The sequence below is a fragment of the Larimichthys crocea genome, chromosome XVII (genome assembly GCF_000972845.2).
Source record: "Larimichthys crocea isolate SSNF chromosome XVII, L_crocea_2.0, whole genome shotgun sequence".
Taxonomy (NCBI): Eukaryota; Metazoa; Chordata; class Actinopteri; family Sciaenidae; genus Larimichthys; species Larimichthys crocea.
Genome location: NC_040027.1, coordinates 936,459 through 950,688, shown reverse-complemented (window position 1 = coordinate 950,688; position 14,230 = coordinate 936,459). Strand labels below are relative to the sequence as shown.

The window sequence follows — 14,230 nt, the reverse complement described above, 5'->3', positions numbered from 1 at the left end:
GGCGTTTAGATTTTAAACAAAACAGAAGCTAAACAAGTGTTGCATTAAAAAAAAAGTGTTTGTTCACTCAAATTGGAAAAAAGACACTCAGTTAGTTTTTCTTGAGTCTAGCCATGCTGATAGTTGCTGTTTTATTTGTATTGCTCACAGCACTGAAAAATTAAAAAACCCTGTTGCAGATACAAGGTGGATATCTCCTCATCTTGCATCGCGCTTGCACTTCCTACACAGTTTTCAAACTGGTGTATGGTTGTTATTCATTTCACAAAGTATTAAATCAAATACTTGGACCTTGATTGATTGATTGATTTATTTGTTTTTATCTCAGTTTTGTAAAAATTGTAAATTAAAAAGCAGAAACAAGTGCAGAATTTATGAATTTGCATTAAGTCTAGAGATGCTGTCTGATGTGTCTGTCTCATAACTCTAAAATCCATCATACGCTTGTTTCTTGTGGTCCACTCATGGGATATGAGTGTCCCTTTTACTGTTGGGGTTAAGTTAATTAGATTATTCCTGTCCTGACAATTATTGAAAACAACATTTACTAACTGCTCTGCTCTTAGACGTCCACTCTGTGAATAAATCGCTGTTCTTGTTTTGCGGCTGCAGATTGGATACTGAATGGAGCAGTTGTAATTATAGGGCAGAAATTATTCTCATTCACTCACTGAGCTATTCATTTGTTTTTCAGGCTTGTGAATGAGAGTTTGTACCCAAAGGCCTTTTTTTTCTTTGCCTTTTCTTTCACTAGGCGGAGCTGAAGTCTAAGAAAGCAGCAGAGTCATTTGCGTTGTGCATCGAGAAGTACAACCGCGTGGGAGGAGAGTTTGAGCAGAAGATGAGCGAGTCTGCCCAGGTCAGCTCTGACTGTGCGGGGCCCGAGGGCCACTTTTTTTCCTACCTCTCCCACCTTCTGATGTGGTGTTTTTTTATGTATTTCTTTTTCTCTTTTGCTTTATCTCCATGACTCACCCCCTCTGTAACCTCCCTCCGCACAAAAACTCCATCTTATCCTTTCATTTATTGTCCTGCATCACGCCTTCCCCTAAATTGGAAAGCACAACCCCACGACTCCTAAACACCCACCCACCAGCACACACATGCACATCCTGCACCCCGCTTATTACCTTTAATCACATCCTCCACACTTCCATGGTTACGGCTGCTGTTGCCATGGAAATCTTCAACAAACCCCAATGAGTGCGCCTATGTTTTACATTTGAAATGATGACTGAAATCCTTTTGACCAATTATCTCTTTGTAATAGCATTCAGGGGGAAGATCTGGTCATTATTATGAGGATGTACGTGGTACCTGGGAGAAAAACGTGTCAAAAGATTGAAGAGGAAATGTAGGAAGACCAAATAAATAACAGATCAGTAATAAGTAAGAGACCAAGGTGCTTTCTATCACACAGAAAACTAGTGGAGATCACAAGATTATGAGTATATTTATCTTCACTCATGTAGAGCTGAAGGGAAATAAAACCTGTTTATTTTTTTACTTTATTTATTTACTTTTTATCATGAATCCCCCCAAAAATACATGGTGTAGGACACAAGCACAACACTTGATATATCAGGGAGATCCCTGCAGTAACATGGTACATACATGTCACCATGGTTACCAAATAATGTTGTATTAATAAGCTATACATTGCTTATACAGATGAGGAGATCACTTGACACTTTACAACCAGCATTCTATTCCACAGACCTGTCAGACCTACCAGATATCAAGTGTTTGCAGTGAACCCTGGAGTAGTGGCACAGTAAAGATGGGGATGAAGTGCCGTGCTGAAAGCTGACAGCACTTGCAAAGAGTGTTTTATGTTTGTTCTCTTGGCCCAGATTTTGTCCAGTTAATTGGTGAAAAGAAACTGGCAAAAGTCTGTTCACAAACTCTTCTTCTTCTCAAGACAAAAGCCAATGGCACTACATCAAGACAATTCCCCTGAACCAGACAGTGACAAATGAGCTGGCTGAATTAAGAGCAGGATCAAACTTAAATACTAAATTCTCTCAAATTGTTGCTGGTTTAAAGACCTGGCAACCCGGAGCCTCTTCTGCTGGCTGACTGCCTCACTTTAGCTGAATCCTCAGATCTCGTTAAAAGGCTATTTTCACTTTATTGCGTGTATGTGGAGATTAAAGTCTCTGTTTTATTGGTTCCTGGTTGCTTCTTTAAGACCTCCCGAATCTCATACCATTCTGCAGAAACAGTGAATTGTGAAAAATCAACAGAAATGAACAAATAACAATTAAAATAACAGCATAACTCTCAGCATAATTACTGCAAAAGGAGTGCAGTAGTGGTGCAGTTACTGAATGCAACCCCTTCGCCTCACCCTCTCCTTCCTAGCCTGAAGGAGAAACTACGACGGCCATGAAACCCGAAAAAAACATGAAAGCCCTGTGTGGAGTCAGGGTTTAGTTTCATGTTCTGGGCTACTATATAAATATGGTGGATATTTCATTTCTGCTATATACACACTGCACTTTTTTGAAGACACAGTGTTTAATAGTAAATGTCACTGTAGCTTTGATGTTATTTTGTTGGTACTGAAAGGATTTATCTCCACAAAAGGTCAGTGAAAGATGTGAACTCACAGCTAAAGATAAACTGAGCAATAATAAGAGTTTTGAGGTTTGACATGTAACAGAGTTTTCTTTGTTCTTTGCCATGGTGTGGGTGTGTGTTCGTGTTGGTGTGAGTAGAAGTTTCAGGAAATCGAAGAGGCCCACCTGCGGCAGATGAAACAGCTGATCAAAGGTTACTCCCACTCCATAGAAGACACCCATGTTCAAGTGGGACAGGTATGTTGTCGCTCACACTAAACCATGCTCTGATGACCGAGCACACAAACACATTGAAAGCTGAGTGTGATAACTTGGCACAACCACGGTACCCTGGTTAGAATTTGGGGTTATGTGATCATATACCGGTATTGACGGTAATAGTGACATTTAAAATTAAATATTGATATTGTGTTAATAATACTCATATAATTATTGTGTAAATAATCCAGCGTCTCTTCAAATCCTTTCTATTTGTTTTTGTTTCTGTTTTGTGGTTCACACACATAGTGGGTGGCAGTCATGCGCCTTAATGATCAGTGTAATTCATTTACCAAAAAGGAGACAACATAACAAAAAAAAGAAGAAGAATTTGGCTGATTTGGCATTATGTATATATATTTTTCTAATTTTCTATAGTATTGTTATTGTGAACTATTATAGCCACAATAATCAAATTTCAAACCCAGTATCCTGACAGCCCAAAGTTGAGTTTTATTTCTGATTTCTGATGTTAAAACACAAACAAATGATCACTTGTTTGTGTTTTAACATCATAAATATAATGCCCAGTCCTTGCAGTTGCGTTAAAAGTGGAATTGTAGAAATGTTTTTACCATTTCTGATTACTAACATTATTATCATTTATAACCAGTTCTCTAGTGTCTGCTCGTCAGCACTACAGTTTCATGACAGTGTTCACCAACAATGCTTTTTGAAATCAAAGGTCATTTTAAGACTTGTACATAGAATTGGCTGTTGCATCCTGTTGGACTCAATTACAACACTGGTAATAAAACAAGTTAACTATAAAAAGTTATCACACACAACTGATAACAAAAACAATAATTTCCAATATGAAACGCTTATTAAAGGTCCAAATAATCATCCTGTTCTGCCCTGCTCCAGGTCCACGAGGAATTCAAGCAGAATGTGGAAAACATCGGCATCGATAATCTCATCCAGAAATTTGCAGAACAGAAGGGCACAGGCAGAGAGAGGCCAGGTACAGGCAAAGAGAGACCAGGTACAGGCAGCTCACCACCTTTTTTTGGCTTGTTTCCAGTAAGAGTGAAATAAAAGCATAAACACACAACTTGAGCAGCTTACATAACAATAGAAATATGAAAACACCCACACTTAATACAGTATTGTGGGGGCGGAATAATTCATAATGACAAAATACAACAGCGAGTAGTTCAGCTTGGGAAAGTGTGCCTACATGCATAATGTATATTTGTGAGTGTGTGTTTTCTCAATGTGATTTATTCTTATCAAACTGCCTGTTGTCTGCAGCTCTGGTTGGTTTTGAGGAGTACATGACAGCCTTGGCACCCGAAGGTGGGAAGAAGAGTCGAGCAAAAGCGTTCAGAATCCCTGGCCTGGGCAAGAGGGACAAGGAGCCAGACTCTACGTGAGTGCTCACACAGACGCACACGCAGAAAACAAACATGCGCATGTGTCACATGTGCTCAGCTCCTCTTCAAGTCTGAATTACTACTGAATAATACCAGCAAAATATAACTGTGTTTTTGTGTTTGCAGAGATTCAGTTGTGACGGAGGCTCTGGTGAGTATCACACATAATTCACACCCAAACATTGCAACTCCAAAATCATTGACTCCTGTCTGACTCTTAGAGCTGCAGTTATCCCTGCAGAGAAATGTGTGTGGTTTTTTTGGGGGGTGATGGAAGAAGAATCGTGTGTGTGTGTGTGTGTTTGTGGAAAGAAGGTGAGTAGGAAATCAGTGCGTGATTATGACATGACTGGTGTGGGGTTTCCCAGGTTTATTCCGGTACTTCTGAGAAGCGGCTTCTGAGGCAGCCAGAGGGGAAGTGCATACATGTAACTTCATGAGAGAGTGTGTTTATGTGTGTGCCTGTCCGTGTGCAAGTGGTATATGTGTGAGTGTGTACTTGTCTGTGTGTGTGTGTCCATCTAGCAGACTAACGCGGAAGTAGAAGGTAAACAGAGCCACTGGTGCTGCTGTTTTATACTTTGAAGGGCATTACATATCTGACTGTAGTGTGACAGGTATTATTCATTCACCTTCTAGATTGAATATTAAAATATTTTTTATTTAGATGCATCAGTTGTATTAATACTGTTACCTTATTCCCTTTATATTTCTTGTATAATATTAGCTGGCGGCTAAACATGGAACCAAGCAAGCCTGTTGTCTTTAGTGTAAGACTTTGAAGGACACTGACATTAACTGAATCAGAGGCTGGATTAAATTTAGATTGCAGTCACAGCCTGTACTACTTAAAGCTGCATTTATGGATGATTGGCCACTAGAAAGCAGAAGACCTCAAACACAAGCTAACCGACAAACACCACGTATATATTATCAGCTTTGTAAATTTGTGGTGAATAATGTGACAAAATTATCATCTTATCATCAGCTTGTCTTTCTGGCCACATGATGAATGTAAAAACAATATTAACTCTGCTTTCTTTTTGGTCTCCACCAACAAATATCACACTGAGTCAGACCGTAAGTTGAAGATCTGCTGACTTGATTTTCTGTTGGTTTTTCACTAAAAACGACACCTCGACATTACGCACAGTCATTTGACTACTGCACTTGATTTTTCTGGCAACTAGTTGTGAACACTGCACTAACATATCATCAAGTCCATCATTCACCCTCTTTTGAGCTCTGCTTTTGGTCTCTACCAACTCCTGGGGGGCATATCTGTCTTTTTTAGCTGTTAAGTGCTTGACTATGTGCACCAGCTAGTCACTAACTGTGTCTTTCTGCTGTTTGGTGCTGAGGTAGTGAGCAGGTAGTGTACAGTAATAAAAGCCGTCTGCTGTGGTTGAAAATGAGACTAATGTTTTAGTTTATTTTCACTGGCCAGATTGAAGTTTCAGTTGAACCACAGAATGAGCTGAAACTTGCTGTGTAGCTCTGTTAAGCTGAGTGGAGCTGTAGATTCAGGTAATAATTATCTTGTTGTCATTGAAATGTAATTAAAAAAAAATATCAATAATAGGTGCCTTAAATTTATGTGAGTCTAACTGTAGTCAACTGAATCACTCAGATGAAAAAAAATATCAATGCCTACAGTTACACTTGTCATTATCTGTTTACTGAAATTGGATCTAATCAAGTCCTCATGTCCACACTCAGTCTAAATATAACTGCTACCACGTTGGCTGGATCGCAGGTCTGGCCTCCCTCATGTCTCTTTTATTTTGAAGATCATATGACTGCAGCAAAAAAAAACGCTCACATGTATGTACACACACATCCTGGATTTATGAAGTGATCTAAAGCAAACTGAAAGCACACCAGTAGCTCTGTTTGACCTGTTAGTAATAACATGTTTAACGTGCAGCAGTTTGTAGCAGTTAGTCACTGACTCACACTTTAACATTTGAAGGGTCTGTTTATTCACTCACACACTCTAATAGAAAGCTCTCAGCGCAACGTGTAGGCTGCACGGCTGAGTTACACAGTATGACAAAGCTCCTCTGTGTGTCAGATATGTGGCTCAAGTGCCACTTGTCTCTGTGTTACTGACCCAGCTGGTGTCTGACTCCCTCTCTGTCTCCTTTCTGTGTGTGTGTGTGTGTGTGTGTGTTTCTGTGCATGTGTTCCCATTCATATAGAATTCACCCCTGGAAGTCGACGATGAGGGATTTGTCATCAGAGCTGACAGCACACAGAATGATATCCTTTTGCTGCTCACACATGTTCAGCTGGAATAACTTACACAGTAACATCATCTTACAGCTTTGGACTTTTACTTTCTTTCATTTAGAATTGTTAATTAATAATCGTCCTTTGTTTTGTGTGACTCAAACTGCTGTCAACAGGTGTTTTATGTGCCAAATGCAATTACTAAAGGGTGACAAATTGAGAAAATAACAAAAATGCTCCTTGGCATAGATTTATCAAGTTTCTGGAGCTCTGTTGGATGAATGAACGTCATTCTGACAGAAGATTTGTTTGAAGATTTCATTATGTTTTTCCACTCATTTATTCATGGCTTTCCTTTAGTTGGCCACCCAATTGTCCCATTGAATTGAGGGCTGCATTATGCATTAATCAGCTCATTATTTTCATATGCAGCGCTCTGTAATAATTATTCACCCCCTTAGTAGTTTTTATGTTTTATTTGTTATATTGATTTGTAGTTAATTTAGATTATTTTGATGCAATTTCTTTTCTCTTTAACATTAAAGATATTTTTTTTTAACAAATATTAAATCCACTTTGATTTTATGTTGTTAAACAGTAAAACATAAAAAGTTCCAACAGGGGTAAATGCTGTATCATATAATATTGTGGCTTTAGGGGTTTTAAGACATCGACCATGAAGCACAACATCATCAGATAAAGTTCAGCCTGGGACCTTTGCTGCATGTCAATACCTATCTTTTTCCCCCTTATTTGCTGTCGTCTTTCTATCGTTGACTCTATAATTTGGACATAAATACTAAAGACATCCAAAAACAGTTTAACAAAAATATTTATTCATATAAAGCAGAGAAAAGTGAACAACTCGCCTCATTTTTGAAGCTATAATCTGCAAACGTGGTACTTTTACTCAGTGATTTTGAGCATTATCTACATCTGTACTGCGAACATATGAGTCACACCATCTGTTGAATAAAAACAACTGTAGAACAGCAACTGGAGGTTCATCAAATTCATAACATCACTTCAGCTGGAACACCCACATATTTCAGATTCATAAAGATGCCTGAAGAATGTCACAAACTTGACTCCCTCACATGACAGACTTTTTAAAATTAAATTAAATTATTAAAAATTAAATTAAACCTCATGCGACTGCAGAATATACTGAGGCGGAGATGCTCTTAAATTAAGTCTAATCAGAAGGTCGGAGGTGAGAGGTGGGGTTTAACCAATTTGTTCACACAAGCGTCTTCATTCATGGCCTCATTAACTGTAGAGCAGCACAATTATAAAGCTCTTTATCCTGTTTGTTAAAGCCAATGAGTAAATGTGTCCCCTTCCTTAAATACAAGCCTCCTGTCCACCAGCATGGGATATGAATGAATTGTCCTCATGTCCCCAGTCTTTTTCTATTTATCAGTGGTAGCTCTCATTCTTGACAGCAGTGAGATAACAACTCTTCCTGACTTTGCCCCCCCTTCGAGCCACCACATGCTCAGAATAGATAGTTCACCTTCATCAAAAGCCTGCATGCTGTTTATGTCCCGCAGTTTCTTTGAATCGTGTAAACACACCTCACAGTGGATGATAAAAGACGTCCACGTGCAGCAGAGTGTCTAAAAAAAAAAAAAAAAGAGGAAGGGGAGGTGACTTTCGTTGGGGGTGATGCCAGGAAGTGGTAGCTTGCCTGCTGAAGCTGTGTAAACTGCCTCTGTTTGTGTTCTGTGTCTCTTAAAGGAAGTGACAGTATTTGTAGACGAGCAGGGGTAATAAAACTGGCACGCGCTGCTTTGTAATGTAATCTGATGCATTTCTTTGGTCTTATATTCATTTTTATTTTTGAGCAGCGTTGGTACTGCTGGAGGCATTTTCCTTTAGCTTTTAACAGTTTACAACTGCTTTGGATTCATTTTTCAAAAAGTGTCATGCTTTTAATTTTGTCCATGTAGCACACCAATAGCAATAAATCAAATTAAGTTTTATATTACATATTTATTCAAATGTTTTATGTGATTATATTGTGTCAGTGCTTAGTTTTAAACACTGAAACGTGTGTTGCTGTGTGCACATTGAAACTGATGTGAAAATTGAGCCGAAGCAATCATAAAACACTGTAACGTAAGCCCAGAAAGTCTCTCTCTCTTTGTTCCTATTATACTTTCTTTCCTTGATTTGCACTATTCGTTCCCTGTTAGCAGTATGAGCTTGTTCTCCTTAACCATCCTGTCTGTACGCTGCTCTGAGGAGAAGGAGAACAACTTTTACTCCAGTGACTCGGACTTTGATGACGAGGAACCCAAGAAGTTCCACATCCAGATCAGACCGGTCACCAGCAGCAGTCGCAGCAACTCAGCTGCCACCGAGAAAGAGCTTAAAGCCACCGTCGGGGCACTCACTCTGCCGCCCAACAGAGGCATACGGCAACAGGTTGTACTAGTTTTTCTTTTTCTGTCATGTTCTACAGGGCTCCTGTAGAAGACAAACATTTTTATCAGGATAAAAACTGAAACTCTGTGGTAAATTTTCTAAAGGCAGGTTTTATCAAAACTTGTCCTGAATGACTAATAAGGAAAAAACTTTATACATACCTACGATTAGATATTAGCAAGTGTCATATCGTCAATTCAAAACAGTGAATTGATTGTATAAACAAGTTTTGTCTGTGTAGCCAAAAGGCTTCAGATTCATTCATAGTTGTTTTTGGTCTTGTGTTGACCAAATCTGTCCCTCTCTCTTGACTTGCAGGTGCCAGTCAAGCGGCATCTCTCCAGTAAGTTTGTTCAGATGTGTCCTTATCTTTCCTGTACCGTAAAGAAATGGGGAAACATACAGCAGACTGCAGTTTGTGTATTGGATCATAGTACAGATTTCTGAAAGCTGTTGTCTTCTGTTGTGTCTCTGCAGGGAACTCGAGTACTGCAGGAGGTCGCTCAGAAGAGGGCGAGGCTGCCTCCCACAGGGGTGAGTCTGACTTCAGTCTCTCATTCTGTACTGTATATCTGTCTGTCAGGTTATTATTGTAGGTGATTTCATAATGAAAATAAATATTTGCAGCCTTTATTTTGTACCAATTTGTGCTGCAACGACAATGTATGTCATGTTGTGTATTTCTACCGGTGCTGGGGTTTCTAGCCTTTCCTTGTTTGCGGTTGTAATTCGAAAAGGATGATTCTCGGCTGTGTTTGTAGGATTAGAGTGATTATTTCATCTTGCAGCATCTGTCTGCCTCCAGCATTTTAGCCCTAGGCCACAGATCTCTTCATTGGCTGACCTTGCACGAACAGCGCAACCCTCGATTAGTCACACCCGAGCCCTCTGCTCGTGCTCCAAAGCATGTTTTATCACCAACAGGTTCGTTAGCTGCCAGTAGGTTAGGCTGGAGTGGGAGGCTACAAACATGCTGCTTCACAGCAGCGAGGGGGTCTCTCTCTCTCTTAAATCTAGAGGCAGCAGGATTAACGATGAGCGTCTGATTAAAGCGGTTACTCTGCAGTGACAGCAGCGGTGGCTGGAGCTCAGTGAGACCGGGCTAATTGCTGGCATTTATCACAGAGAAGGTAATGGCTGATGGGTTTTCCCTCATGTCGTTCTATCTCACTTGATCCCAGCCTGCCCTCAACGCTCTCACAAAGAATGCCTTGCTGCTGATTAGTCCTGATTAGGAAACATCTTCTGCAGTGAGTCACTGTAAGTCACTCTGTGTGTGTGTGTGTGTGTGTGTGTGTGTGTGTGTGTGTGTGTGTGTGTCTGTGTGTGTCTGTGTCTTTGTGTGTGTGTGTGTTGTCTCTTTACAGATGGAGAACAAGAGGGCCTACGCAGGTCCACCTCCAGTCCTGATCACAGCAGGTAAGATCTCTCTGCTCTTCATATTATTTCCCTTCCCCCTATATCAAATCTGTCTCGGAGAGATGCAGAGATGGGCAAGACACTGAAACTCCTGAAGGCTGTGCCATAGGTGTGTGTGTGTGTGTCTTTCCGGTGGGCTTTGAGTGGTCAGGAGACTTTAAAGGTGTCATATAAATGCAAGTCCATTTACCAAGTGACCCAAGCCAGGGTGAAAAGCTGGTTATCATGAGCAAGCAGATGCTTTAATAATTAAAATGATGAATAATAGAGAGCTAGAGTGTGAATCCTACTTATTTTCTCATCTCCACACAGCTGGCCAACTGGATGCACTCCACGATTATTGTAGCCAGCACAGTAGGAAGATCTGACCCCACAACATTCATTCTTACATGTACAGTTACAGAGTTTTACAGAGATACACAGAAAAAAAAACACTTCCTACACATAAAATTTTGTTGTATGTGTAGGAATGTTGTAATGTTAGAAAGAGAATACTCAGGATTTACCTTCGAGGTTTGATTGCTGTTTCTGTTCTGGGCTGTTTAATTTTTCTTCCTACATCCTTCACAATCCTCCAATTTCCTCTTCTCTCACTTCCACCCACAGTCCTGTTCTCACTTTCCTTCCCTTCATTATCTCTCTGCCTCATCACTTCATCAATCACTCCTCCACTCTCCCTGATTTTCTTTCTCTTTCCCTCTTCGTCCTTCACCAGGTTGAGTTCAACGGCGTCGGGTACAGACAGTCTTTTTGGACCTCCGTTGGAATCGGCCTTCAAGTCCAAAAGCTTTGACGGTCGGGAACAACTCAGAGAGCAGAGCGCTTTTGGGGCCTCTGAATGTAAGACATTAAAATATTTTCTTTTGTCTGTTCATATTAATACTGTATTGACCTAAATACATGACGACAGCTGTTTTTGTAAAGACTGAGATAAAACAGTCCTCACACTTGGCCTTATCTCTCATAATAGTTCAATTAAATGAATCCCATATTTATGGAGCTTGTCTAGGAATGTTGTCAGTGCAGCTGATTCGCTCACTCTCCTGATAAAACTTTGAATGTTTTACCTTTTTTTTTTTTAATCTGATTTTGAACTAGAAATATAAATGAAGACAGGAGGCAACAAAACACAAGCCCCAACTCTGATACACTCGATATGATAAAACAGAGACAACACAACAAAACAACAAAGTTTGCCAAAGTTTGTCTGCGCGTTATTGCAGATGGGGATGTGCAATGAGTAGTTTAGGTAAACTGCATTAAGACACACTCAGGCGGAGCACACAAATAGACGAACATTCTTAATCTGCTCCAAATAAAGACAGGAAACCATGTCATTGCACCGCTTCTTGAAACAGCTGTAACCACTCAAAACATTAAAGTCTGCTCTCATACGGCAGGGAGCTTTCACAACAACCCATAAAGAGTAAATGCATAACCATTTGCTTCCCAATAATTTTACTAAACCGATGAAATATTTCCTCCCTAATCTTGCTTGTCACAAGCATAAAAGCAGCTATTGAAACTGATGGTGAAATCTGACGAGTCTAGTCTTTGTAAAAATGAATGTGCTGCGTGAGATAAAAGTCTTGCATTAATGGGACGGTCTTTTATCCTCCACATCCCCTCATCCCATAGCTCATCAAATAACTAATTTTCCTCCCTCCAAGCCTCCTTTAGATGACTCGAGGAGGTTGGCTGTGTGAAGGTTTCTACAGATTGAGATATCAGATGTTTAATGGATAGGGATTTGAGAGTCAGCCAAAGGACTGCTCAAGAAAATGTAACTGTAAGAGACAAAGGTAAAACTGTAAATAAGATGTATTTACAGTCAGATTTATTCCATGCAAATGGAGAAATGTTGTTATATTTTGGCCAATACGGTAAATCAAAGTTGTTTTGTTTAACTGATCACAGCAGTAGCACCAGTAGAGTCTCTTTACATCTTCCTGGTGTTGATAACTGATTTAGTACAGTGTATTAATATCCTGTTTGTGTTTAATGTTTGTGTCAGATGCTGCCTTCTCGTCCGACTCCTCCTCTCCGGAGAACGTTGAAGACTCTGGCCTGGACTCACCTTCCAATCAGCCCCTTGGACCCTCCCCTGAGCCGGTGGGTTGGGCAGCGTGGCCTCCTTTGTCACAGACTAAAGAGCAGACGCAAACATTGGGACGACCTGTGGATCCTTTCCTCTCTGCTTTCCGTGACCCCTCCCCTGGTCGGAGTCCTCATCCGCAGGACGACCCTGCCAACGTCTGGTCCGTCGCCCCGTCACGTCCCTCTCGTGTGGCCTCAGATATGGACCCTTCATCCATGCGGTTTCCTGCTTTCTCTCAGTCGCTCCCTCCAGCTGAGATGGAGTCGTCAGTGTGGAACTGCAAACACATCCCTCCCGAGGACCCCTTCCTCGCTGCATTTGAGCGGACTGTCACCCAGGATACTCTAAACCTGTCAGACGCTTGGGCACGCCCACCACCTCGCCCGACCCAGGATGGCAGGGGGATGGAGATGCGAGGGGACCCATTCTCTATGACCCTCACCGACACCAAGACACTCCCAACTTCATCCTCATCCTCCTCTTCATCTTCGTCTAATCGTAAAGACAGAGACAGGAAACGAGACCGGAGCCTCCCGCCTCCTGTTACGTCTGATGACCCGTTTGCGATCACGATGATTGGCAGCCCAACGCACCAGTCGTCGCTGGCTGCAGCAGCTGGGTTAATCCCCTCACACAGCAGCAGCAGCAGCAGCAGTAGCGGTGTTGGCTCTACCAATACCAATAGGTTGGGACTCGATGCTAACTCAAGCTCTTTGCCTACAGCCCAGCCCAAGAAGGAGCTAATGCACTGGAACTCTGTCCACAACCCGTTTAGTGACGGCGTCTCTGGAGCACTGAGCAACTCCAAAACACAGGAAGGAGGAGGAAAAGGAGATGGAGGAGGAGAGAGGAGGAAACACAGATCATCAGAAAGTGAGCCACGCAGGAATGCCCCTCCACTCACGAGACACTCAGGACCACAGGAGGATCTGTGTTTTTCCACAGACAAAGATCAAGACTGCCTGGATCTGAACACTCAGATATCATTCAGCGTCAGCTCTCACAAAGGTACTCGTTTATTTTTGGGCATTTTGGCAAGTTTTTATTGAGGTTGGTACATGCCAGCAAGCCGAAGAGTAGACACAGTTACTAAACATGCAGATTATAAAAAAAATACATAAAAATAAGGTGCATAGAAAATTGAGATGCCCAGTCAACAAAGGCAAAATGTCACGATCACAGGGAGTTCTCGGCTATGATTGCTGTCTAAACAGTTCGACAGGGACAATGCACATTAATGAACATTGCTCTAAATGCATCTGACTTAGCCAAGAGGCTGTTTTCTCATTAGTACACCCTGAACAGACAAAGTCACCCTAAAAGAACGAACACACAGATAGAAGACAGACAAAACAATCAAATGAGGGATATTAATGTAAATTGAGATCTGGTTTAAATGTTGTGGGGTGTTACAACATCATAAATGATCTCTTCTAATTGAAACATGCAAAGTAGAAGTGCAGACATAAAAAAAGCTCATACCATGTATAAAATACATAAATCACTCTGGCACAATAAAAGCAAAGCCACTGTAAAAGACATGCAAATGAGGTTCAGTCCAAGCCGCTGTAGATCAAAATATAGACAGGGAGTCTCTGCTAGTGTTCACTCTATAGGCGAGCATCAGTGATTTGAATTTAATGCGGGCAGCAACAGGAAGTCAGTGGAGAGTAATGAAAAGTTCTTTTGGGCTGATAGGACAGACGTACTGTCACATTTTGGACCATTTGCAGAGGTTTTACTGTTGAGCAGCATACTCACTGATGTTGTATAGCAGCTGTAATCAAACCAACCACAATAACTGCACATTATGATTTATTTGATATTTGGAACCA

The 14,230-nt window shown here is 41.0% G+C and overlaps 1 protein-coding gene across 3 annotated transcripts in view; it reads left to right on the top strand.

Annotated features, from left to right (window-relative positions):
• The window catches only part of fcho1 (FCH and mu domain containing endocytic adaptor 1), a 51,005-nt gene that overhangs the window by 28,533 nt on the left and 8,242 nt on the right, over positions 1 to 14,230 (top strand). The window contains exons 7-18 of one of the 3 annotated variants that reach the window (XM_027290337.1): positions 755 to 859; positions 2,721 to 2,819; positions 3,708 to 3,804; positions 4,095 to 4,212; positions 4,343 to 4,367; positions 6,418 to 6,478; positions 8,685 to 8,878; positions 9,197 to 9,221; positions 9,356 to 9,412; positions 10,246 to 10,297; positions 11,013 to 11,137; positions 12,312 to 13,403. In XM_027290337.1, coding sequence (XP_027146138.1) covers positions 755 to 859; positions 2,721 to 2,819; positions 3,708 to 3,804; positions 4,095 to 4,212; positions 4,343 to 4,367; positions 6,418 to 6,478; positions 8,685 to 8,878; positions 9,197 to 9,221; positions 9,356 to 9,412; positions 10,246 to 10,297; positions 11,013 to 11,137; positions 12,312 to 13,403 — 2,050 coding nt within the window. The other 2 variants (XM_019277389.2, XM_019277390.2) reach the window with 2 other exon arrangements.